A 27,227-nucleotide genomic window follows, 5' to 3' on the forward strand; every position below is an offset into this window, starting at 1 on the left:
TGACTCTGTGTAACCTGCTATGATTTGTTGTAGCTCAGTAGTTGCTCACCAGGTCCCCTCTACAGTTTGTGTTCACTGCTGAGTTGTGTGCCATTTCTCTTGCCCTAGATCATGTAGAAGCTATGCAATACACATATTTTACTATTTACACTGACTGTCTCAGCTCTTGACTGGCCCTGGAATCTCTTAGTGTTAGTTCTAACCCTGTTCTTACCTATATTCAACAATGGCTGGCCCATTTTTCTCTGTTTTCTATTCATATCCAGTTTTCTGGACAACTAGCAAAGTCAGTATTTGTGAGAACAAGCTTGCCAACACTGTGACTAAGTCCTTCTGCTCTGGTGCTGTCACAGCTGTACCTATCCCTTATATAGACTATGGTCTAATATTGAAAGCTTGCCTTCACACCAATTGGTAGTCAATTTGAAGTGAGCAACATCATAAAACAAATTATTTCAGATCAAGCCTTTCATTGTGCTTTGACTCTCTTGTTTTCATAAGGATTGGAAGGAGGAAGTTATGCTAACTAGGCTATGCATTGGTCACAGTTTTTTTAACTCATTCTTTTTCTTTTATCTGGGACTGATCCATCAGCGTATGGCTTTTGTAACAGTCAAGTCATAATAGCTCATATTTGACTTTCATGCTGTTGCTATAACCATAAGCAAAAGTACCTTATTAGAAATGTCTTTTCTACTTGTTTACAGTGTCATTGGTGATGAGGACACTGTTCAACTTCCTTGTGTTTTTAACTTTTTACAAGCCATTGGCCTTTTTAATTCTATTTAAATATTTTATCCAGTTTTGAACATTGTTTCATTTCAACTCAATTTATTTTAACATTTTATAATAATTTTTCTTTAATATTTTTACCAGTTTTTTGGTGCAGATAGCCCAGTTGCTTTGTGCCAATAAATGCCAACCAACCAACAAAAGTGGTAGCCTTACCAATCTTATTACACAGCAAGATATGAGCAGTTCTTTTTAAAGTGGTCCAATTGCCTACACTCAAAGTAGATTTTCTCTTCCTCCATTAGAGAGCAATGTTTAGGTAGTGACATTATCAGCACTGACTGTAGGATAAACATCATAGGAGGTCAGAGAAGCTCTGGCTATTCACTGGAAACTAGTGGATTTTATTTTTGCACCTGCCAGTTTGCCTTTGTTAAAGCTTAAGCTTGGCAGTCACTTCAGGATGGTGATCTCTCTGAGATATAGTCATTGTATCTGCTGTTGGTCTCTACTTTCTTTTATAATTTAATTGAAGCTATAGCTGTGAACCTTGTTGCTGCAGAAACTGCTTTTGAGGGTGAGAATGTCTCTGACAATTAAATGATGTCTCACTTCCTTAACAGATAGCCTCTCAATAAACTTGCAAAGTATGCACTCTTTGTAAATGGTGTAGATTATATGTGTAAGCAACTAAGTTCTTAACAGGACCCTTCTTTCAAGTTTTACATGTAGACATAGCTTTGTTCTTGTCCCAAAGTTGCTTCTTGCTTATAGGCAAAAGGGCCATTCAAACTCAAAGTTATGCACTACACTACCAATTCCTTAGTTCTGCCATTCCAAATGGTGACCTGTTTGAAATGTTTCATGAATTGGTCTAGTTCCAATTTGGCTGCATTCATAAACAATGTGGAAGAGATTTGTTAAGCTTTACTAACAGTGACATGAGGTGGTGGCATTCATGAACTCTTGATTAACAACAGGCAGAGATGTTATTAATGTCATGGGGGAGAAATAATTTATTTATTAGGTACAATAGACAGAGTGCATAGGGCCTGTGAAAACTGTGAAAATTTTCCTTAAAAATTAATCTTAGAGGGCCAAAAAATAAGCATAAAAACATGAAATACACATTTTACTGTAAAAACTTCATTATATCTTTAAGTTATACAATATATTTTTGTATATATACATTAGTTTGTGTATTCACATTGACATAAATATATTTCATTAAAAAAGGGTTTTGTATTCCATAATTTTTTTCATACTAAAACATTTGTAATATAATTCAATGTATGACAGGGTATTAGTTTTTTATTGATAAAGATATATTAATTCATACAGCATTTGCACAGCTATAGCAATGTATACTTAAAAATCTATAATTTATCTAACTTTTGGTTTAATTTGTATGGCTGCTAGGACATTAGAACAGAAGGTGCTTAGGCCCTACGATCATCTTGAGTTTGCACTACAGGGGGGTACAGCACAATGAGTACATAAGGACCCATATCATCTTATGAGCATTAGATCAATGCTTTTGGTAGGAAGAGTGGTGAGTTACTATTAGTAACTTGTTCATTGACTCTTTGTGATTCCTGGTATCTTTGTGGCTCATGGCTGACCTAGCAGTATACTTGCCCTTACAGGGAAGCAAGCCCATTTTCACAGAACACCAATGTTACTGGTCAGTACTCACTGTGATGGACATTGCTTCCAGCAGCACCTCCAGTCTGTATAAGCTAGTATCAGTTGGCCTTGACTGTAGGTTGGAATATTCCAGTAAGAAAAGCTTGGGAATCCTAAAGAACCACCTAATTTAGCCTCAGACTTAGCAGACCACATTATAACCCTCAGTTGTTCCTGTCTTTGCAAACTGAGATAAATCCTCTTTGTGGTTCTTCCTCAGACTGTAGTTGCAAGAATAAAGAAATTTGCCTCCACAGCAAAAATGTGGTATTTGGCAAGTTCTTTTCCTAGACCAAAATACTTTCTCAGACAACCTTTTTGGATGAATAACTCATCCTCTGGTTACAAGTATTCCAGCTCATTGAAAATGTCATTTCCTCAGGAATGAATCCTTTCTAAACGTAATAGCCTATGAATTACATTTGTCAGGAGAAAAAAATAAAACCCTACAAAAGGAAATCCTGTGGTCACAATCCCAACTTTTCTTCTCTCCTACTCTGCAGTATTCTCAGATTTAAGAGAAGGAGGATAGGATCCTCATAATAAGAGGTTTGACAAAAACTGTTTCGTGGAATAAACGTGAATTTTGTTTTCAAAGAATCTCTGAGAATGGACAATATATGAAACAAAGTGTGGGTATTTTTATTCACAAAGCAAAACATAATCAAAGTTTAATAAGTACTTATTTGTGCACTGTAGAAGACACTTTATTGTAGATCTGCAGTATTGATGTACCTGTTGAAGAACTGTCACAGACTGAGTAAATATAGCATTACATACACAAAAAAATAATGCCATTGATTTCAGAGCCCATGTATTACTTATACTACTGTTAATCATTCCCATTGCAGAGTAAGATAAGTTCCATCTTCAAGATACCACATTGCCCACCAGTGGAAAAAAATTACTATGTACTTGTACATAGTATGTTCAACTTGACTGAAATGCTTCCCTTGAGAAATTACATTTGACACCACAAGTGAATAACTTAAAACAATTGGTAGCTGGGGTGAGAAGAACTACTTTCTTGATCAATACTCTATTGTAAAAATTACTCACACTTGTATGATGAAAATATTTTACATTAAACAACAGGGTAAAAACAAGTATTTCTTATTGGATACATTAAGATGAAAAATAAACTGCTAGTAATAGCTGACCTCAGATGGACACTTTTCATTAAAAAGCATTATACTCAGTGTTAATCTTGCCCCCTCTCTAATTTGTAGTTAACTAGAAACAAAACAAGTGTTGGTGGCTGAGAGCAACCTCAAATTAATCATTTCTGCCATCTTTTGGTAGAAATTTAACTTATCAACAGATTAAAAAAATGTTTAGATTACAGGTGAACCTTAACATTAAGGGCATCCTTCTAAGTTGGTCCAAATGGCCCTCTACAGCAAATTGCTGTTAATATCAAAAATGAGCCATGATTATAAAATCCTATTTCTCTTTCAGCAAACTTATTCATTAACAAATAAATATTCTTTATTCCCATATGCTTACATTTTAGTTATTTTTATTAAAACGTCAAAAAATAAATAAAAGAAATTACTTTTTGGAAAACAAAGATTTTAAGTATTTGCAACTTTCTAAACAGTTGTGATGTGTCTTTTAATTTGTGCACAGTGAAAGGGTTGACTGTCAATTTTATCGAGTGCTTGCATAGAGAATGAAAATAAAGATGCTGCTCTTAACCTGGAATATCAAGGTGCCTTTTATTGAAAGATTTATTCCAGTTGCAAATCATAGAAGAAGGAAAAAAAAGAAGAATGGAAAAGTCTGTCTTTAATGGTGTGATGCCCATTAACCGTTTTGCTACTGGTCATGGCACAAAACCCATGTCATCACATTTGTTAACTAGCATTCAAAATTTCATTGAACTTCTATTTTATTAATTTATATCAATAAGTTTGGGATCAAATTGTAGATTATAATTCAAACTTTAATATTATGTGTGAGTTTATTTCTTAATTTAAAAATAAATATTAAAATAACATGCCTAAATATAGATTTCATTGAGTCACGTGGTATGTTGAATGTAGCAATGTTTAAAATAGATAGATGTTTGTGATGTTAGAATACTAAGTTTATAGTATAGCACAAATTAGGAGCTCAAATTACCAATATTAACAAGCTAGAATATAAAATAAGAACCTCATATCTTTTTTTGCTGAGATGAGGCTTATGTACTGAATAAAACATGGTGGCTCTGTTCACCTCTTTCCATTTTTTTAAAATTGTCCCTCATATACACTAACTTTAACATATGGCATGTGAATAACGAATCAACAGTTTAGAATGCCCTCAGAGTGGTTTTTCTCAGCCATTTGAACCTGTGAAAATGCTACCACGTTCTCAAGGATGTAGGTTGTGTCTTTAGTCTGCTAAAAGTTTCATATTTTTTAAAATCTAAATACATCTTGTTGCTAAGCTTAATAAATTATAGTGTAATTCTGTGATATCAGTATAGTTATGTATAAATTTTTGGTTTTCCAACTGTATATATAAAACCTAAAAAAAGATTTGATATACTCCATGTGCAAATCTTTAAAAAGCTTAGCAACCAATGTCTATCAGTAACTGACTTCAGAGGTTGCAAATTGAAGAGATAATTGTTTGCTTTACTTCTTTAGGTATTGTTCTATATTTTAAGAAAAAAAAGTTTAATAATTTATTTCTAAATAGTAGTAACCTATATCAAAATGTAAAGAAAAAGAATTTAATGTGACTATATTACAAAATACTAGTCCACTAAAACACAACCCCAAAAGGAAAAAGTAATGGTCAGTTTCATATTATTGGAATTTTAACATGAGTACATTTGCACCACATCAATGTATGTTATGTAATGTCAGCTAAGCATGACAGGAAGATCAATACATACTTTATAGCATTATGAGATTTGAGCTATTGAGACTAAACATTTGTATTTTCATGTTATAATATGTAGTCATTGTAGCACAACAAAGTATAATTTATATTTATTTCCTAACTTTTTTTATGATGGTTAGTCAAGTGACAGACCCCACATAGTATAGAAAATAAAATATAAAGTCTCACTGAAAACAAATATTTGAAATGTATTTAGGAGGTTTTAGAGATTACACAAATAATATTTGATAATTTTAGCAAGAAGAATAGTTCTTTTTAATCATAACATGAAATCACTTTGCACTCAGACTAGTAACAAAATAGACTCAATATTTTCACAAACAAATTTTTAGTAAAAATATTTCATTAAAAGTGATTTTGTTGTGTACAAAAAACTTTTAATCTTTACTAAAGGTCTACCAAATTTTGTAAAGGTCATATGCTGTATTAAACATTGTGCAAATACTAAATGTGAGCATATCTGTAGATGAACTTGTGTATATTATACTGAACCCATTACAAAAGGGCTAACTGAGGTTCTACCATGTTAGTTTTATTGTGATGTTCACTATATATTTTGCTTTTTGAATATGGTATTTAAACAAATTCTTAATGACATTGTAATAATAATATAAAGTCCTTATTTACTACATTTATTTAAGAAAGTTTGTTTTCACATAAATCAAATGAAATGAAAGATACTTGTAACTGATGTTCTTAATTATTCTACTTCTCATTTCTGTTCTTCAGTGCCAAGTGAAAATAAAAGAGACCAGCGTTCAATTGAACAGACTTTGGCTGATCTTAAAGCAAGGAAAAAACAGAAGGTTGAACATAATGGCCAGTCTGACTCCTCTTCAACTGAAATTGGAAATTAATGAACTTGAAATGTTAGTGACACATCTTTATAATGTCCATCCAGATAGAACCTGTGTTTGTCTTAATTTTTTTTTTAATAAGTTGGTTAGTGTTGGAAATTTAACAGTGTATAGATGAATTAATGATGTAATACACATTGGTTCATGTATGTATTTATGTAAATCTTGTGGATTGTTCCAATACCCAGAATAGATTTACAGAAAATTATTTTGTGATATAAAACCCACAAACAGGTGTACTCAAATAGTTTAATATTGATCAATTGATGTACAGAAAAAGACTTGTAAGCTAGTTGAAAAACCCTGAAGTATTCTTAAACACATACTACAGAGTAGTATTCAGAAAATATAGTGAGTGATCCTTTACAAAGAGACAACTAATTTAATATGTAACTAACTTTATTTTTGTGTTTGTAAGCAATATTACAATAAATTATCTCAAAGTTCAGTTTCTTTTATTATTGTGAAAATAAACTTTTATTTTATTATTGAATGTAAGCTGAACTATTTTTTGGTGCAGACATATGTAACTCCTAGAACAATGAGGGTTGCCTGAAAGTGTTTGTAAAGCCACCTTAATTCTGTATGTTGTTTTAGCTGCTATGAAGACAGAAGTTATTTTTCTGTTATTCAAGACTCTTGGTTACGAGAAACTGGCCCCTCTAGGCATTGCATCAAAGTTTAAAATATTATGTCTCGGAAGGCGATGATTGGTAGAAATAAACTACTTGACTTTACTGTTCATAATCGTTTTTAAGATTTGAAATTCACAAAGTATGAAAAAAAGATACAGCTGTATGTTGCAGTTATAATTTTAAAGGCTTCATCATTCCCATCTTCTCCAGAATCAATATCATACACCTTGCTTTATTCTAATCTAATTCAATTTTGACCTATCACAGCACTTGTCCCTCTTATTATTTTTCTTTTTCCACTTTCAGCATCATTTCTTTGCTTCCAATTAATATGATTTGCTTTATTCAGTCATGAATCCAAAGGAAAGCAGCATCTACAAATGCCACAGGCAAAGCAATCCCATTTGTATGTTTATATTCTTGGCAAGGCATTTTATAGATTTTACATATGAGTATATTTTTTCAGTCAGAAGTAGTAGTTTTTTAGATTGTCTTCTTAGATTATGGTTGTGTTGCCTGGCACTTCCAAACTGATTTTCTGCTTTGTAATTTTTTTCCTAGATTTGGGTTGGTTTTTCATGACAAGGTGTCTTAATATTTTACTGTAAAAGTTAGACCTTGTACATTATAAATTAAAGTACTTGTAGCAATTATATATAATGTTTGTCTTCATCAGTTAGTTTTGTTTGTATTCTCTTTTTACTGTGTTTTGATGTAATTATTATTTCTTTTCATCATGCTTCCAGATTTTTATGTGTATGTTATAGTTAGGGTTAGAATTGTAATTAAGTTATTCTGTCTAGCTGTTAAGATGTTATGTAATGACTCATGCCTGTCACTCGTGGTTTGAAGTGTAAAGTCTGTGAAGACTCAGGGAATTTCCAGGGGCTTTTCAAACAGATTTTGACATTTCAAAATATCGTATTTTGAAATGGCATTGAATTTAAATTGAAAAGAGTTTTTCATCAATATTTATTGATTTAAATTTTTTTTATAATGTTCTTATGGAAGCATGGTACTGTGCCTCAATTAATGTTAAAAAAATCCACAGTCTAGTTTGGTGTATAGTAGTTAGTGTATGTTTAGTCTTTCCCTTGTGTTTGATATGACACGAATCCAAATCAATTATAGGTATATGTTCTTTTCTTCTGATGATATTATGTGAAAATAGCTATATTGATGTTACAAGTTTTTAGTGGTTTTTTTTGTTGTTGTTGATGAAAAACAGTGAAATATTTGTATCAGTTGAAGTTTATTTCTAAAGTATATTTCCATTTAAATTTTTTAATTCACCCAGCATTTAGTCTAAAAAGTTTTAACATCAAAACAAGATAAAAATGGATTGTTGAATGCTGGTTTGATTTTCATGCAAATGTTCCTTGCTTCTTTTTTTTTTAGTTAACTTAACAATTAGTATAGAAAATACCCCTTATCATTGAGATGAGACTTGTAACACATTTTCTTAATTGTGTTTTTTATTGTAAATGTAATTCGCATTTTTATACACACACACACATACATACAATTAACATTAACTGATTATCTTTCTTAAAGTTGTGGACTTAACAAGAGAGCTTTAGTAACAGCACTGAATAAGGGTAATGAATTATTCATGGGTATGAATGAATACATATTAGTTAACTTGAGGTTATAATGTGTTTTGATGAGAGATAATGCAAGATCAGTAATATTGGTATTAAGTTAACAAAGATTTTGTAAGCACATTGATGTTTAAAGTAGTAAACATTTTTGTGATCAGTCTTCTCCAGATATGGCATCAAACTATTCATACAAGGTATAAGCATAATGTGCTTCCCTACAAAAGTATGAATTACATTGTTGAATATAGTGACTTCAGCTCAGTTTATATCCCCTGTGCATCAGAAAATTTGTCAATCCATGGGATCGTCAACATTGCCATAATAATGTGGCAATAAACAGTGTTATATAATCATGTACAATGGCTTTGAGTGAGTTTTCTGCATATATTACCTCAATTTTTTTATAACGTTTTAAAATTTTTGTGGCTTATGAATGCTTGAAACTCATGGTAATATTTTCTTTCTCTTTTACCCTTTGTACACGAATGCATTACACTATAACACACTATAACGGCAAGTTGTGTAATATAAGAGCCTTAATTAGTGCACAGTTGAATTGGTGGCTACTCTTTACTTCTTGTTGAATTTATGAACTAAGACTTTCAAAAATACATGTACAGCTGTGAACATCTGCCCATAAAGATTCAAAACTTGTGAAACTAAGCTTATCTTGTATGTTTTGATTCCTTAAACTACCAGTCCTCATAATCCTGAGAGAAAAAAGTTAAATGTCATTCCAGTCTTTAGTAATAATATTTCTCAATTTTGGTATTTGTATTTGGTACATTTTAATGTTATTTCATTGGCTGGACTATATAAAACAATCAAGAGCAATTTATGTCCAGCTTTAAAGCTGTCCAAAGGTACGATCATCATCAGCAAGAGACAACGACAAAGATATAACGTCAATAATTCAGTTAGTTTTTATATGACATAAGTAAAAAACAAGAACCATAGATCTTATTAAGAGATTTGGTTGCATACATAGAACTTGATTTTTTATCAGTTTAAAATTTAGGTTAATTAAAAAAAAATGCATTTGAGTTTTATTTAATATCTAATTGGATTTTGTATCAAGATAAATGATCTATTCTTCTTTTATTATGTAACGTGTTTTTATCATTGCTGTTTATTTTCTAAATTTTTGGACTTTTTTAGTGTGTGGAAATAAAATGATACGATTGTTTAGGTGGTGCAAAATAATAGCTACAACATCTGTTATAGCTGGATCAAAGTAGTTGAGTAAAACGCCAAATTTCGTTGAAACGAGTTAATCACCAAAAAATATATACTTAATAAGAGGTTTGTTTGTTTAACCTTAAATATCCAGCTACAGTATACTGCATATGTTGTACCCAGTATTCTGTATTTCTAGAAGCAAATAAAATTATTTTCATTATAAGTCATCCTTCACTCTGTTTGTTATCATTTATTTTTCTCACATAGTAAGTAAGTAAATAAATCGAGAATATAACTGTAATAAAATCTTTTTCAAATTTTCATTCCAGTAAAGTGTTAATACTTATAACGGTGACCAGTAACTAACTCATCAGTACTTGTAATCACTTTTGTTTAGTTTAATTTAAGAAGTGACTGAATGAATTTATATATCAGAAAACAAAAAAACAGATGCAGAGTTTGTTTTTAAATAAAGTATTTTTCACTGTGTGAAGACCTTTCTTAATACTAAGTACATTTCTTTTAGTTTTGTTTTTGATATAACAATGATACAACCTTCCATTTCTGTCTGAAATTTAAAATAATAAAACAGCACTGAATTTAAACCAAACGTCAACAGAATTATTGTAATATTTTGTGTTTTGGACACACATGATCATTATAAAATCATTGCTAAATTATTGTTAGCTCCTTTTCAAAATCTCCTGTTAATTTGCGTCAACAGTACTATAGATACGTATTTTATTGAACGATAAAAATAGTTGCAAATATATGTACGTGCGGAACATCCAGCACATAGATTTCGTTGGTTTTTGAATGCTTTCAATACAAGTTATCAATTGTGAATTTTTCATACAAAGGTAAAAAAATATACTGTATCTACTTTCATACTGATTAGTCACTTAATTAGGACCTTCCACATACACATTTGTAGAATATTTGAATATGCAAAATGGAATGATATTGTAGTGTGTTTATTGATTACTTGAAACAACTATGGTACCAAAAGAGGACTGTAAATTGTCCCTCGCAGAAGAAGTGAGGTCTTTAGTTTCTTTGCTACCTCCAAAAAACCAGCCATTACATCTTCAGAGGACACAGAGATCAACACCTATCTCGATAGCCCTTGTATTTCTGAAGAAACCAACTTTATAAATTATTGAAAATCCATGAAAAACAACTTTCCTACCTTATCTCTTACCTCTACCCTGTTAAACGTGAACGCTGCCACCACTCTGAAGAGACATTCGAGACTGGTGCTCATAAAGAACAATTACGAGGTATAATATTTGTAAGTTTCCTTTTAAAATATATTTTTGTTTTAAAACTCTCTTAACTGCATTTTGAAAAAGAAGTTTTGTGATGCTATTATTTGTTCAAATTTTGTTTCAGTTTGTACAAAACTTGTTTCATAAAATATAAATATTGAAATCTTACTGTTTTTTTGTTTTATCATTATTGTATGTTATCTGACAAAGCACTCATGAATATATCTCTATGTATTTGTATTCATAAAAATACAAAGTACTTGTGTTCAAGTACTGATTCCCAATATTCGCCCAATCCATCGTTCTGTCAAGACACTTGGGGAAATTTCAGGGCTCATCACAATGGCTAGTTTAGGACAGACACAGTAATGATTGAGAAATTATTTATACTGTCAAATTCCATGAACAATAATTGCTATTTGTAAACTAGATGAAGTCTATATGTATTAGGTTATTCGAAAAATAATGGCGGATTTTAAATTTTAACTTTAATAAGAAACAAAGAATTCCAAAGCAACTTTATTAATCAAAATAGGAACCTAGTGAACCTGCACACTTTTGCCAACAGGAAACAAGATTATTTATGCCATGATGACAGAACTCAAATATTCTTCAAAACCATTCTCTGCTGCTACTTTGTTGTTGAATCTTTTGTCCTATGAAAAGTTGTCCAAATGCTTGAAAAGGTCTGAAGAATAAGGAGGATGAAGCAGTGTTTCATAGCCCAATTCATTGAGTTTCCAGAACGTCATTTGAGCAACGTGTGGTGGAACATTATCGTGAAGCAAGATTGGTTTTCTTCGATTGACCAGTGCTGGCATTTTTTCATGCAACTTTCTATGCATTAGTTCCAATTCTTGACAGTAGACGTCCTCAGTCACATTCTGGCCCTGGTTGAGCAAGCTGTAATGGATAATACCGACCGCAAACCACTATACAGTGACCATAATCTTCTGTTGGTGCAACTTTGGCTTTAGTGTTTTTAAGCTTCCTCACTATTGAGCCACTGTGCAAATCGCTTTCTGTTATCGAAAAGGATCCATTTTTCATCACAGTTGACAATTCAATCAATAAATGGGTTATTTCTATTGCACATAATCATCATAGAGCACAGTTCAAAACAGCGATTTTTCTGATTTTCATTGAGTTCATGTGAAACTCGCTTTTCGAGGTTTTCCAGTTTTTGCAATTTGCTCGAGATGGTCCTAAATTGTGGAAATGACAACATTCAATTCTTGTACCATTTCTCGAACAGTTTGGCGCTGGTTTATTTCCACTAATGTTTTCAGTTGGCCAATCACAACAGCAAAAGGACGTCCTCTGCCCTCCTTATCTTAAAGACTCACATCTCCATTACGAAACTTTTGGAACCAATGTTGTACTGTACGTTCGGGCGCAGACAGCCCTCGTGTAGCTTTCCGCGAAATTAAACAAACAAACTGTACGTTCGGAGATGGTTCCTTCGCCCCATATTTGTTGATTGATATGTGGAGCTGTTTTCGATGCAGTTTGAATTCATGTAAGAAAATATTATACAACCTTTTTCTTTCATCATTAATAACAAAGGTGTGAAATACTGGAGATAAAGTTTTAGAAAAGAATAAAAGCACCAATTAAAAGAAAAAAGATTTAGTTTTTCAGCGGTATATATGAAGTCGAAATAAAAGTGTGATATCTCTATAAATGACTAAACCTTTGGTATAAAAATCTGCCAGTATTTTTTGAACAATCTAATCATTTTTATCAATTTTATATCAGTCATTTACAAATCACCCCCAGTGGCACAACGGTATGTCTGCGGACTCACCCTGCTGAAACGGGATTTCAATATCTGTGGTGGGCAGAGCACAGATAGCCCATTTTGTAGCTTTGTGCTTAATTCCAAACAAACAAAATTTACAAATCAGGATTGGTTTTATTGTCTTGAGTTTTTTTTTTATGTTTTGTAGTAATTCTTGTATGCTGAATCCAATATTAATATCCCTTTTTATCCATGAGGTTAATATTTTTTCTTAAAACGTCATATCTAATTTTAAATGAGTGAATAATTTTCATTTGTATCGAATCACATTTTGTTATGCTTAAAATGATGCCAATCATGACTATAGATTTCTCTTGATCATTTGCGACGTGAGAGTCTTATCGATCGTTCTAGAACTCACTGGAAACACACCGCTATTGTATAAACGGTTAACTGCTGCACGAAGTGCAATTTTTGGATAGCGTTTTTGCGTACACTTTGACATTATTTTTTCTTTTCACTATTAGTTATTCGTCGCTATGGCAACAAGAGATTGTGTAAATGACCCCAACATATTCTGTTATATTAATGGTAAATATCTTTTGGGACTCGGACTGTTTTCATAAAAAATTCAGTGTTGTCAACGAAGAACAAGGGAAAAAATCATCAATCCATCGGTGAAATGAGAGAGAGGTATCAGGGAAAGTGAAACGTCAGAATGATGGCTGATTACTGCTGGTCATGGGAATGAGATTCTTCAGACGCAGTACATGAAATAAAAATCTAAGACGTCGATTTCACACAAAAATCAGGAAGAATGAAAGTGCATATTCATTTGACATCAGTGTTCTTCCACTTTCTTCAATTTCTTTGTTTTTGTTAGTTTTTGTTCATTTCGGAAATCCCCACTTCCAGTGACACAGCAGTATGTCTACGAACTTACAACACTAGAATCTGAATTTCGATATCCGTAATGAGCAGAGCACAGATAGCACATTGAGTAGTAGCTGTGCGCTTAACAACAAACAAAATCGAAATAATAATTTGATCTAAGTAAGAGTTTTTCTTCCCGATTTGTAAAAAAATCCTTATCTGAGAGAAAAATATAATATATTACTTTTGAAATCTGCATAGCTGAATTATGGAAAATCCGTTATTAAAACCAAAATAACTTTTATGAGGTTTGAATTCATAGGCCTGTATCGCTTATTATTATTTATTTTTCTTTGAACTAACGTTACTCACAATTCAGAACTGGCGAACCACCTAGCTAGTTTAATAGGTACTTCACCATTTAAATAGATCACACGACACTGAAACAGCTAATGAATTTATAAAATCTGAAAGATAAAGACAACCGCATGTTGGTTAACAACACTGCAACAGTACAACTTCATTTAACAATATTGTTCGGGGCGCAGCAAAGAAATGTCAATACATTATCTCATCAAGCTCTGAGATCATGTCCATTCAGTGAATGTTCGCTTCTTCTTTGTGGGTATTTGGTATGTTGAATTTTAGATACCCAGAAGTGTCAGGTTTACAAGATCTCTTCCTCCTCAGTGAATGTTCAGGTTTTGTTTGTTTGTATTTGAATTTCGCGCAAAGCTACTCGAGGGCTATCTGCGCTAGCCGTCCCTAATTTAGCAGTGTAAGACTAGATGGAAGGCAGCTAGTCATCACCACCCACCGCCAACTCTTGGGCTACTCTTTTACCAACGAATAGTGGAATTGACCGTCACATTATAACGCCCCCACGGCTGAAAGGGCAAGCATGTTTGGTGCGACCGGGATTCGAACCTGCGACCCTCAAATTACGAGTCGAACACCTTAACTCACCTGGCCATGCTGGACCGAACCTTCAGGTATTGAACATTGTGCAGCAGTTAAAGTCACTGAAACAGCAGTGATGACAAACTGTACAAGTAGTGACACTTTACTATAAATGAACATCACAAATGATCAATCAAGATATACACGAACACCTGCCGAGTAGTAAGGAAGTCCATGTCCATCAAATGCTTGCAGATATTGAACTGGTGTGTACAATAGCTGGCGCTTGTGTGATCAATTATGAGCGCAGAATGGCGTATTATACCATCGTTGTGAACCACCGAAATATGGTAACAAACTTGTGATATAACTAATAGTCCACAGAGCTATTAAGACTTTACTCAATGTAATAACTGGAAAACACCAGGAAATATCATGTGAATGTCTTAAGTTGGTTTGTTGTCCAGAGGAAATACCGTACAAGGTAAATTCCAACAAAAATTGTAAGCTCTCCTCTATAGGGAATTGCCCTGAATATAGATATACGTTTTTGTGAAACAAGCACAAAAAGTGAATGATGTATGCAGGTTGTTATCAGTTACCCCACTAAATGGGTTGAAGTTTTTTCTCTGGCTGACACATCAGTACAGGTTGTTATAGATGTAGTGACTAAATAATTTAATACTTAGGTGCGACTGAAGAGATCCGTGTGGATTAGGAAGCTAGCATCACTATCCAGTTGTTTCCAAAGTCATTTTGAGTGGCGGAAAAAATGAAGATGCATACTCCATCATATCATCTTCAATGTGCTGGTTTTATTAAAAGAACAGGCCATACTTTCAAGCGTTGTTTGCTAATATTATGAACTCTAATCAAAGCGATTGGGATGCATATTTGTTATATATTATAATAACAATTGACCAACATAGGTTGAGTGGTCATCATCCAAATCTTCTTATCTTTGAAATTGGGTGCACTCTTCAATAGACGGTGTACATAATTTTGTATTTCAGCAAAAGTTTGAAGTAGTCATGAATTACAAGAAACATTATTACTATACAGTCATGGAAAGAAAGTTTAAACTTGATGACTGGGTATCGTTTTTGTATGGAAGTACTTTGGCCATTATTTTCATGCATTACAAAGAACTGCATGCCGTAGTCACTTCTTTATATAAGTTTATATTTTGGCTTAGATATATAGATTACGTTTTTTTTTTTCAGCTTTAGTTGTCATGATAGACAAACAAAATTTCTTCACCACATGAAAAACTACATAAAGACATACATTTCATAGTGAAAATGAAGAAAAGTACACGATAAATTTTTAAAAGTTAACATCACACGAACACACACACCAAGCAGAACCAAACATAAAATGGTTTTCTAACCACGTAATCCACCAGGAGATAGGCACTCTTAAAAAGCCTAAATTTAGCATACATTATACACCACAGAAAACATCGATAAAAGACTGTACACTTACTGCTAAAGTAACTACAGCAAATAAGAATTTAAAATATCACAAACAAAAGACACTTAACAAACGCACAAACTCGAAAATCACTCCACAAAACAAAGAGAACCTAACCACTTACACTTTCCCACGTATTAAAAATATTAACATAACTTTATAAGAAATTTCGAAAAGACTAGTAGATAAATAAAACCTTCACTCGCCATCTAGATTCATTTTTTAATCCTGGAATGAAAAGTAAACACAAGTTAAGAAAATTACATAACAAATCCACCCTACCAGAAAACATTTGTAAAATAAAGTGTAAAAAATTGTCCAACTTCTTAGATCAGGTTAAAAGAACACCAAAATCCCAAGTCAACGAACTCATGAACAAAAACAAACAGTTTTTTTTTCTGAAAAACAAACAGTTTTTTTTTCTGAAAAAAAACAGTACTGAAACACGTGTCTGTTATTAACAGAAGAGTCAGAGAAGCTTTATTAATAAACTCGGACAATCCCACAATTTAACAAATACCCAAGCGCATCTCTATATCTCTTCAATCGTTATTTCATCAGACATTTCTAAATGTATGGATATCTCACATAACATATTTCATATATATTTTTATTCACTTTTTGGTTACGGTTTTTCTATTAAACCATAAATACATAATCTGTAAATTCACATGAAATGATAGGCACCTCAGACCCTTAAACTAAATGTTTAAAAGAAGGGTTCTAACTTATGAAATCTAAAGCCAACACATACAGTGTGAAGCACAATCATGAAAACTATACTAAAGTTACGGAGGAATGGGGACATGATCTTCCAGAAAATCTGCAACACAATATGTGCCATGACATTAAGTCGGGAAACAGTTTTGCGTTAAATATACCTTAAACAATTGCATGGCTGTTAACATTAAATCCACATCACATCGGAAACGTTAAATACTATAAGCATCTGCTCTTAAGAATATAAACATAATATTTTTACATCACAATAATAGGGAGTTTGGCCGACCATCTTGAATTCCACTGTGTACCTGCGTGCAGATGCATAAGTAATCACTGTTAATTCTAAATTTAAATACTTTGTTATATTGTTGATTTAAATACTAAAACCTTCTTTATTGTTAAAAATTGTGTACTTTAAAATAATCACACCAGTGATCGAAACGTCGTACGTGTTCTAAAACAAATAGTTTTTTTTACTGTAAAAGCTGTAATTTATGATAAATTAATTACTTCTTTAACACTTGGGTACTCTAGCGCACCACACAATCTTACATTTAAAAAAATATAATGTAATATTAGGAGAATAGAGAAATAATAATAAATACCCCAGTGGCACAACAAAATGTCTGCGAACTTACAATGCTAGAAACCTAGTTTCGATACTCGTGGTAAGTAAAGTACAGATGTCCCATTGTGTAGCTTTGTGCTTAACTTTAATCCAAAAAACAAATTCCCCAACGGGGATCACCTTTTTCAGTCTCTAGCATCACTATACAGTAGTGTGTTGTCTGTCACTCAGTCAATAGACACTATAATGACGTCATATAAGGAATGCCTAACATTGCACTTTGTAATGTCGTGACATCAGTAAAATGTGCGCATACCACGAATCAGAAAAAGAATTATGCACTCTGTAGACTAAAACACAGTATGACATATGCACTTCAAAAACAAGAAATAAAAACATTTATTACTCTTAATTTTGTTTCTATTTACCATTTAAACAGATCACTTTCGGGGACCCTGCGCAAGTACATCTAGCATTCTACATATGTCCAAATGGTTAAGGCACTCGAGTCGTAGGTTCGAATCCCTGTCACACCAAACGTGCTCGCCCTTTCAACCGTGAGAGGGCATTATAATGTTACGATAAATGCCACTATTCATTGGGATAAGAGTAATCCAAGAGTTAGTGGTGGGTGGTGATGACTAGCTGCCTTCCCTCTAGTTTTACACTGCAAAATTAGGGACGGCTAGCGCAGATAGTTCTCGTGTAGCGTTGCGCGAAATTCACAACAAACCAAACCAATCTACACATTGTTAGAAGCTCGTTACGGCAGACTCGAGAAACAGAATATCAGAAATAGTTTCATAATTTAACGAATATACAAATATCAAAAAGTTTTAACTTCTAGTTCTTAAATGGCCGCAAAGGCAAAATGTCGTTTAAAAACAGAGTTATCTCATAATTGTGTGCAGTGTAAAGGTTGTTTTCTTTCAAATTTCATTGTCAAAAATTGTGAAAGGTTTTTTGACAATAAAATTTTATTGCTGTGGTCCCTTCATGCAGTTTTCCGGTGAGACAGCGGTAAGTCTTAGGATTTACAACGCTGAAATCAACGCTTCGATTCTCTCCATGAATCAGCAGATAACTCGATGTGGTTTTGCTATAAGAAAACGCACATTCACGTGATTAGGTTTTATTTTATTACCACGTCTACATGGTTGCTGTTTGTAACTAGTCAATAATGTTATTGGTCTATTTTGCTGTTGTTCTTTCTACGAGCGATTGTAACATTCTTTTGAATTTGCGTTTTCTGTTGTACTCAGTTACTGTTATCACAAATATATGATTTGAAAATGAAATATTTAACAATTATGAATATAAAAACGTGTTTCTTTTTGTTCAAAATAACATGTATTTATGAACATCTCACCAATATAAGTGTGTCTGTCTGGAAAATATGTACGAAGGATGTGTATATAAACTGTAAATCTAATTAGCACCACTAGGCGCTACCGCTGTTGAACTGAGTTATGAGATTTGATTTTTTTTTTGGAATTTCGCGCAAAGCTACTCGAGGGCTATCTGTGCTAGCCGTCCCTAATTTAGTAGTGTAAGACTAGAGGGAAGACAGCTAGTCATCACCACCCACCGCCAACTCTTGGGCTATTCTTTTACCAACGAATAGTGGGATTGACCGTCACATAATAACGCCTCCACGGCTGAAAGGGCGAGCATGTTTGGCGCGATGGGGATGCGAACCCGCGACCCTCAGATTACGAGTCGCACGCCTTAAGACGCTTGGCCATGCCGAGCCGAGTTATGAGAACTATGCATTTAAATAAAAAAAAAATAACTTTATTAACACTTATTGTATCATTAATAGTTGATTAAATCGTTTGATCAAAAATGTGTTTAAAACGGGTTTCCTACATTCTAAGTCTGTTCTTATTATATGTTGAAGCGAAATTATTTCTTCAGGAACGCTTTTCTAATTAATGAAGTAATGGGAGTCTATTAGAAAACGGGCTTCCCTGTTTTGACAACTTTTCCAAAGCATATCTATTTCGTACATCGAGGGCTGACTAGAAACATTCTAGCTTTTATTAGAATCCTCTATTCTGACAAAAAACTCGCTGATTCTCTCGTTTCTGCCGTGATATGCTTCCAGATTATTTGTTTGCTCTTGAATTTTGAGCAAAGCTACACGAGGGCTATCTGCGCTAGCCGTCCCTAATTTAGCAGTGTAAGACTAGAGGGACGGCAGCTAGTCATCACCACCCAACGCCAGCTCTTGGGCTACTCTTTTACTAACGAATAGTGGGATTGACTATAACATTATAACGTCCCCACGGCTGAAATAGCGAACATGTTTGGTGTGACGGGGATTCGAATACGCGACCTTCTGATTTCGGGTCGAATGCTTTAATCACTTGGCCATAACGGGCCTTCTGCCAGATTAAAGCTCGCACAAAATACAAGTCAAGGTAATTATGTAGCCGTCAACACGAAAGTAGCGAATAGCCAACTAGCGCTAACTGTGAAACCACATAACACATTGTTATATGCATGCATACTCACGAAACACGTCATAATTATTTGAGAATATGATCGTGAATAATTATACGAGGACTCTACATTGAGGTATTGTAATACAAATTGCATAACAGATGCAGTATTAAATAGAAAAAAATATATAAACTATAAATTCCAATGCTTATACTGTAGCGAAGCAAAACTACTAAGATAGACTTTTGTAGAATAATTTTACTTTTTTTATCACCAAGTCAGGCTGCAGGACCGTAAGATGTGGCTCTGTCTTGTTGTTTGTAAATACAAGTACGTACTACCATGATTGTTATATAAACGTTTTTAAACCGACTTCTACAACACAAATAATTAACAAATTATGTTTTATTTAAAGTTTGCGCTCTGAATAAATGTAGAACAATTTGGAGGGGGGAGGGTGTGAAAACTGGTCTTAAGCCATAATACTTGTTATGATGTCTTTCACGTGTTGGAGAGTCGAAAATGTTTTATCAAAGATACTTTATAAAGGTTTCAGTGGTTGCACGAGTTCTTTCAACATTATTAAATAAAAGAATGAAAGCAAAGTCCTATTCACTAAACAGTAACTAAAGCGTTTTATTTATTCAGCTTAAAGTTCTATAAATACAACTTCCACGCAATTGAAGATAATACCAATTTCAAAACAAAGTAACAAGTCAATAATATTCCATTATAAATTATTATTAATTTTCTCATATGTTCGGCACTTGTCATATTTATTATACATTTCTGAAGACACGAACTCAAAATTTGCAAAGCTAAACTAGATTTCTAATTCAATAACGAATCAATAATGTACATTAATTTACTGTCATTAAATTCGCATTTTTATACTCTTTAAATAATTTTTTAAAATTTATAAAAATATTTAGACTTAAACTTTTAAGTTAGTTTTAAGCGATACTTTCTTCATCAACTTACCTTCAGCTTGGAAAAGCTAGGTGATAAGGGTATTCGATTTGCTCTTTAAGGGCACGTGTACAAATGCCTGACACACCTTGTATGTTTGCCCTTTCAACCATGGGGCACTGTAATTTACGGTCAATTTCACTATTCGTTGGTAAATGAGTGGCCTAAGAGCGGTGTTGATTAGCTGCTTTTCTCTAGTCTGTCATTACAAACTTGGAGATGGATAACACAGATAATCTCGCTACAGCTTTGCACAAAATTCCAAACAAAACCATAAACAATATTACCTGTAGCGAAACAATAAAAACGGGGTTATAATCAGGTTGCTAAAATAAGTGTTAAGCCCTTATTTGTTGGGGAAAGTCAAACCTGTGGAAAATCTTGGAAAAGAATAAGTCAAATAAGAAGCTAATGCTGAATTAAGGGAGAAGATTTCATTTCTGCTTTAGTACACTCTTTTAACTTTTTTCATAGTGTTCTAACGACTTTTTAAAAATATTAACCCTGCCTTTTAACAGTAATGGACTTTATCACTAGTCAATGTTACTTGCCATTAAGCTGCGCTTTTCACTCTACTTTTCCATCTTCTAAGTGTAAACATAATTGTAGTATAATAAATATAACAGCGATTACGTAATATTAAGATTTTGCATGGTTTTCGATTTACAAAAACTATTTCATTAAATATCTGTACTACTTTATGTATTATTAAAAACAACAATGCCCCCCGCTAGTACAGCGGTATGTCTTCGGATTTACAACGCTAAAATCAGGGGTTCGATTCCCCTCGGTGGGCTGAGCAGATAGCCCGATGTGGCTTTGCTATAAGTAAAACACACACTAAAACAATAATAATTATCAATTTAAACTGAAACAACAAAGGAACAAACATACTCCTAGAGCAAATGTATAATTAGTAAGAAATATTTTTATTATAGTTACTCTAGTTAATATTTATATCTCATCAATTTAATATGAATTTATTGGGAATTTAAGAATCGATCAAAAGCAAAGCAACTGTCCTGTTCTAGTATGAGTATTTTGTAAATAGGGGAACTGGCTCACCACTAGGGATTTCTAGTGTCGTATCTAGCAACCTTGGATATAACAATATCCAGGGAAGCGAGATATAGTAAGAAGTGTACGATATAATATATTGTAATTTAAATATTACTGCTGTTATTGGTTTCGATCTTAATAAGCGTCTATCAAGTTAGTCTTGATTTAACATAATACAAAATTTATAAAATTAGGGTACTGCTAATTGAATTATTATGATGACGAATTGTTGTTTAATAAATATAACGGTAACTTCAACTTTAAATTCTACTTCTACTACTTTGTATTAATTAACGTAGAAACAGTACACTAGCTCAACAGCATGCAGTAAGGTAGCAGTAGTAGTGTTAGTAGCCATATGGTGCCTGTATTAGTATTATGTTATTGTGAATAGTTTGTTATCGGATTGGGAAATATTTCATAAGATTCTGGTTCAGCTTAATTATAGTGTTATAAGTTTTTTTAAAAAACTTGTTTTTAACCAGAAATTAGAATTGTTCAATGTATTTCATTGACTTAAGTTGATCCATTGGCTTTAGTGTTTAGAGATTTAAAAAACAGACTAAAAATTATATATGCGTTCGGAAAAGCATTTTCTTTTGCTCACATTAGTCGATTTTTCTTTACTTTGTGAGTTTTATTTATGATTTGGTTAAAGCCTTTTTAATAATTTTTGCATACAATTTTTCAAAATGTGGTGTTTTCCAAGGAAAAGCCGTCTGCGTTTGTTGATAGTTTTGGTTGTTTTGGTTGGCTTGTGTTTATTGGTAGTTTATTATACCTCACATGCACCAAGATTTTCTGGTTATTCTATGAGTGATGTAAATACAGCGCCTGTGTTTCGCTTACATCGACATAAGGGTTGTACACAGCATAACTGTATGCAGAATATAAATGGTCATGCAACTTCTTTGTGGCCAGTGCATCCAGTTGTTTCAGAAGACGATAATAAGTGCACACTAGTCCCTGCAATATCAAAAGTAGACATTAATGCCACAAATGTCTATCCAACATTGAACTTCTACCCTTCAGAAAGAAGCTACTGGAATAAGACTTTTGAAAATCGTTATATGAGAAGAAGAAAAGAATGGCCAAAACTACCCCTGAAGGTAAAGTGTTGTCAACTTCCTGTGGTGTAAGTGAAATCTTACTTGAATAAGGCATTAAATTTCATGAAATCAGTCCATATCTCTGTAAATCTTTATATGAAATGGTGATTCTGTTTTAGCATTACAAAAGTAAATGTGAAAAGTGAACATGTACTTGTAAGTTTTAATTTATGTTTGGGTAAAAAGTTTTAAACTACATTTAATCTGTTGGTTTTATATATTAGTTTATGGTGGTGTAGGAATATAGATAATTTATAAATAATAATCACTTCCACTGCTACAGTGTATTCAGTAACATGCTGCTAGATATTTTCATTGAACCTGATGTAGTACAGAGTGAATTTGCAACTTATTTTTATTTCTTGAGTTTTTCAGACCTCAATATGTTATTTACTTTTATTTTTAATTTACAAAGACAACTTGCTTCTTACGTTTTTGTTGGTCATTTGCTACTGTTTTTTTTTTTAAATATGTAGACAATTGTCAGCATCAGAATTACAGTTAGGTAAAACAATAAAAACATGCCACATTAAATATGGTTGTTCATATTCAGCAATGATTCCTGATATTTTAGCAACCATATAATTCACAATGAATTATTCACTAGTTATTCTAAAATCTCGTAACTGAAAGTGAAGAATATGTTAGATAAAATAATGACAACCAGTTGGCAGTTTTATTAAAAAATAGGGAGGTAACAGTAAGTCAGTACATGTTGATGTTTTATGAAATAGTATGATACACAGTACTGTAGAACAATAATAGGCAGCAAAAGTAAGTTTTATTTTGTAATCTCCTACAATTTTTCATCTGCAAATTGTTAAAGGCTTAGTAACATGCTACTGTGGTTGTATGTAAATTGCAAGTGGTGTGTGTGTACTGTACAGCATTCAATGGCAGTCAGTGAACAGCAGTTACACTGAGTGAAAATCAAAAACTGAATTATAGATCAGATGTGTGGAAATATTTTTAGTTCATTGTCATCACAGAAAACTGCTTGATAAAACTTGACAAACATGTCTGTATGAAAGCTGTTCAAAACAAATGTGAAATAATTTGGAGGAAAACGACTACGGCAAACATATTGATTCATAAGCTGGAATTATGTGATGTTGATTTGCAGGAAGGGTACAAAGAAAAAGCAGCAAAAGGAACTGTTATATTTTGTATTCGCTTAACTGAAATTAACATTTGTTAATGTTATTTTTGGGAGGGGGTATGTAACTGTTCAAGCAGTTATGTATGCATGTTAATATAAAAATTATAACTTTTAAGTCATTTTAAACAGAGTTCTGGGGATACGTTTTGTGCTGTAACATGTATTTTGTTATGGCTTGTTTATCACAATACATACCATGAACCTAGTACTGTTTTAACCTTGTAGAAGTGTATATCTCGGTATACTAAGAAATGGTGAAATAAATATTTTCTTTTTTGAGCATGTGATAGATGTTTAAGAAAATTATTATTGCATTTATACATTTTGCTGTCAGTTCCCTTGCTATAAAAAAGATTTTGCTATTCTTAAAAAAGATCAGAAATGGGCTACCCAAAATATTCCTGTCTCCACTTGCTCTGCAGTATGTGTGCAGGCTGGCAATTCTAAGAACTGGATTTAGATACGGTGGTCTCAGCACAGATAGCACATTGTGTAGGTTTGTGCTTTACTATAAACAAAGAATATTCCTGGTTCTAATCATTTAAAGTAGGAAGACTGAACTTTTTGGACATTTAAAAAATTTTTTTAAATTTAGAAGAGCTAAAGGAGAACTAGCTCAAGTGTTTAAAATTATCAGGGATTTTGATAAAGTACTCATGGGAAGTTTACTGATGTAATGAAAATACAAGGTGGGAAATGAAATTCTAAATATTATGGAAAATAATTATATGCTATAGAAGTTTAGGTACATGCTAGTTGATAACTTGTTAGCAAGAAAAATTCTTTTTTATTTTGAACATGTAGTATGATTTTTCCAGGTGGCTTGATATACTTTTGTTTTTTTGAATTCCTGAAAGTTTCTGTGAATACTTTTAAGGATATGAGAGGTGTGCTTATTTACAAGGGATATTAACTGAATTCTAAAGGATGCTTTAAGGTAGGACTAGATAGTGGTGTGCATGAGGGTAAGCAAAATGAAGAAAAATAGGATGTGGGTAACAATCTAGTGTCAGAACAATGTACAGAAGAAGGTTCGTTACTGTTGTGATATGAGAGGTGTAAGATATAAAACAGATGACTTCGGAGCACTGGTAGGAATTGAGGAGTTTGATATAATGGGAAGAACTGAAACATAGTTAAATGTAGACAATTTTGATCAAAGAAATTTCTTTGAAATACAGAAGTATAGGTTATTTAGTAAGGATTATAGCTGTGTGATTGATAAGTGCTAATAGAGTAATTGATGGACTTATCTGCTAGACTCATGAAGAATGGTACTCACAATCTGAAGTGATGATACAATGATGAGTGCTTAGGCTTTACAAATCCTTCTAACACAGATTATTGTCTCTGAGTTTTTCCTGGTTATGGATTATGGCCCTGCAGCATAGTGTTTACTACAGAAGGCTTTTGTGTAATACACCAAGGTCATTGTTGTCCCACTCTCCTCTTTACATACTTTTCAAAAGTCATCAACCATGAAAGTATGTTGACTTCTGAAGCCTTTTCTTTACAGTCTAAAGGCTCTAATGGAAATGTCTGTGAATGGTATAACAGGAAATCATATTTGTACTTGCATCTCTTTGAAGAACTGGCATATTGACTTGGACATTTGGTTACTTTGTCTTGATGGAGCATCCAGTCAGTACAAAATTTTTTCTCACACTGTAGTGATGACAGTTTTTTAGCCTAACTGTTTACAGAATTCACCCTGGAATGTTTTTGTATTCTTGATTTTAACTCACAATTTTAGCCAGAACTTGCAATCAACGTAAATTCCTTGGAGGAACTTTGGCAAATTGCTCTGTACAATTTTTGAAATGTTTTATCATTGAAAGACAAATAATAAATTGCTCTAATTTGTTGGAAGAACTTCAGTAGGCATTTTTCTTCATCCAATATAATGCCATACTTCCATATGTCATATGACAGTGCTTAAACAGCTTTTGAAAATTGGACTTATTCAGCTTTGTGTTTGGGAAGAAACATGTAAACACATTTCCTGCATCATGTTTTTAAAGTAAATCCATCTGAATGATCCTTTCTTACAGTTTTAAGGGAGTTTTCTACTTTAGGCATGGTGAACTGTTTTTTTTTTTTTTATTTTGAGAGAGGGTGTAATTTATATACTACTCTCACTGTGTTAATGTTAGCAATTCATACAACAGTATGTTTGTTTCCTCTTACTTTACCATGATTAAGTACCAAGTATAATCTTCTCTTCAAAATACTAAAATTACATTCCTTGTATAATTTTATAATAGAATAAATTTGTGCTGGAAAGTTGGATAATGTAATGTTTTTCAGAAGTCTCACTTTTAGGCACCATCCATCTGTACTAGCAGATCAACAAGAAACAAGGGAGTGCATTAACCCATGTAGGTATGCCCAGTGACAGGTGAATGAATAGGCAGTTTGTTCCCTTAGATCATAAATAATCCTCTGTATTTACAATGTAAGATCTAAAGTTGCAAATGCATGTTTACTTTCTCAATGATATGGAATATCCTATCATTCAGGATGGCAGGGTAAATTTTGATTTTTAATTTATCAGTAGTTGCTTGTTTCACTTATCTATAAAATCAAATATAAAATATTTATTGTTTTAAAATAATTATTGCATTTGTAATTTAGATGCTAATAAATATTTCTTAAAATATAAACTAGGCATGTGTAAGGATGTATCTATTTGTGTATGTATATCAGGATTTGCATATCCTTAAAGAAAGTGAGCCGTAAAAATGTTAGTACTGGAAGACCTGAAAAAATTAAATTTTAAGAAAAGCTCTGAATTGTCAGGTTTGACATAAAAATCTCTCATGACATGATTGCCTTCATTAAATATAAACAAACAAAAAATAGTTTGTTTATCAAAATCAGGCTTATTTATGTATTATGCCAGTCATTGTGAATCTTGTGCTTTGCAAGACCCAATTGTCATTGTAGATTTTACCTTCATTGATAGTTTACGATTGCAATCAAATACTTTAATGAACAAATAATTACATACCATGATGGAGACTCAAGGTGCATAGACGTATTATATTTTAGTCTTGCTTCTTATCACTTCTTAATCACTTGTTATGTTACACTCAGTCCTCTTTTGGCTGCACATTTTTCATTCCTGAGGTGTTTTGGATTAGATATAATGATTCTTTTGTCAATGCACACCAACAAACCACAGCAAGTAAGAAAATGATGCTCAAAAGTAACTCAGTAATTTTGGGATTGCAACCCTATTGTTTGGAAAATACCTTTACTTTACAGAACCAACCAAGTTCTTTAAAATATATGGTGATAGGCTCTCCTTTCTAAAACAGTGTTAATAGTGTCTCTTCTCATATTGCTTGGAATT

The 27,227-nt window shown here is 32.7% G+C and overlaps 1 protein-coding gene and 1 pseudogene across 2 annotated transcripts in view; both read left to right on the forward strand.

Annotated features, from left to right (window-relative positions):
- LOC143249427 (sperm-associated antigen 7 homolog) overlaps window positions 1-9,813 on the forward strand; it is a 44,199-nt gene extending 34,386 nt beyond the window's left edge. Inside the window, exon 7 of the mRNA XM_076499262.1 lies at window positions 6,043-9,813. Within this exon, the coding sequence (XP_076355377.1) occupies window positions 6,043-6,170 (128 nt within the window). The 3' untranslated portion in view covers window positions 6,171-9,813. The remainder of the gene's footprint in view (window positions 1-6,042) is intronic.
- An 11,794-nt stretch (window positions 9,814-21,607) lies between these two features.
- Window positions 21,608-27,227, forward strand: part of LOC143249428 (alpha-mannosidase 2-like) — a 28,272-nt pseudogene continuing 22,652 nt past the window's right edge. Inside the window, exon 1 of the transcript XR_013027778.1 lies at window positions 21,608-22,713. The product of XR_013027778.1 is annotated as an alpha-mannosidase 2-like (transcript). The remainder of the gene's footprint in view (window positions 22,714-27,227) is intronic.

Source organism: Tachypleus tridentatus, chromosome 4 (genome assembly GCF_004210375.1).
Source record: "Tachypleus tridentatus isolate NWPU-2018 chromosome 4, ASM421037v1, whole genome shotgun sequence".
Lineage (NCBI taxonomy): Eukaryota > Metazoa > Arthropoda > Merostomata > Xiphosura > Limulidae > Tachypleus > Tachypleus tridentatus.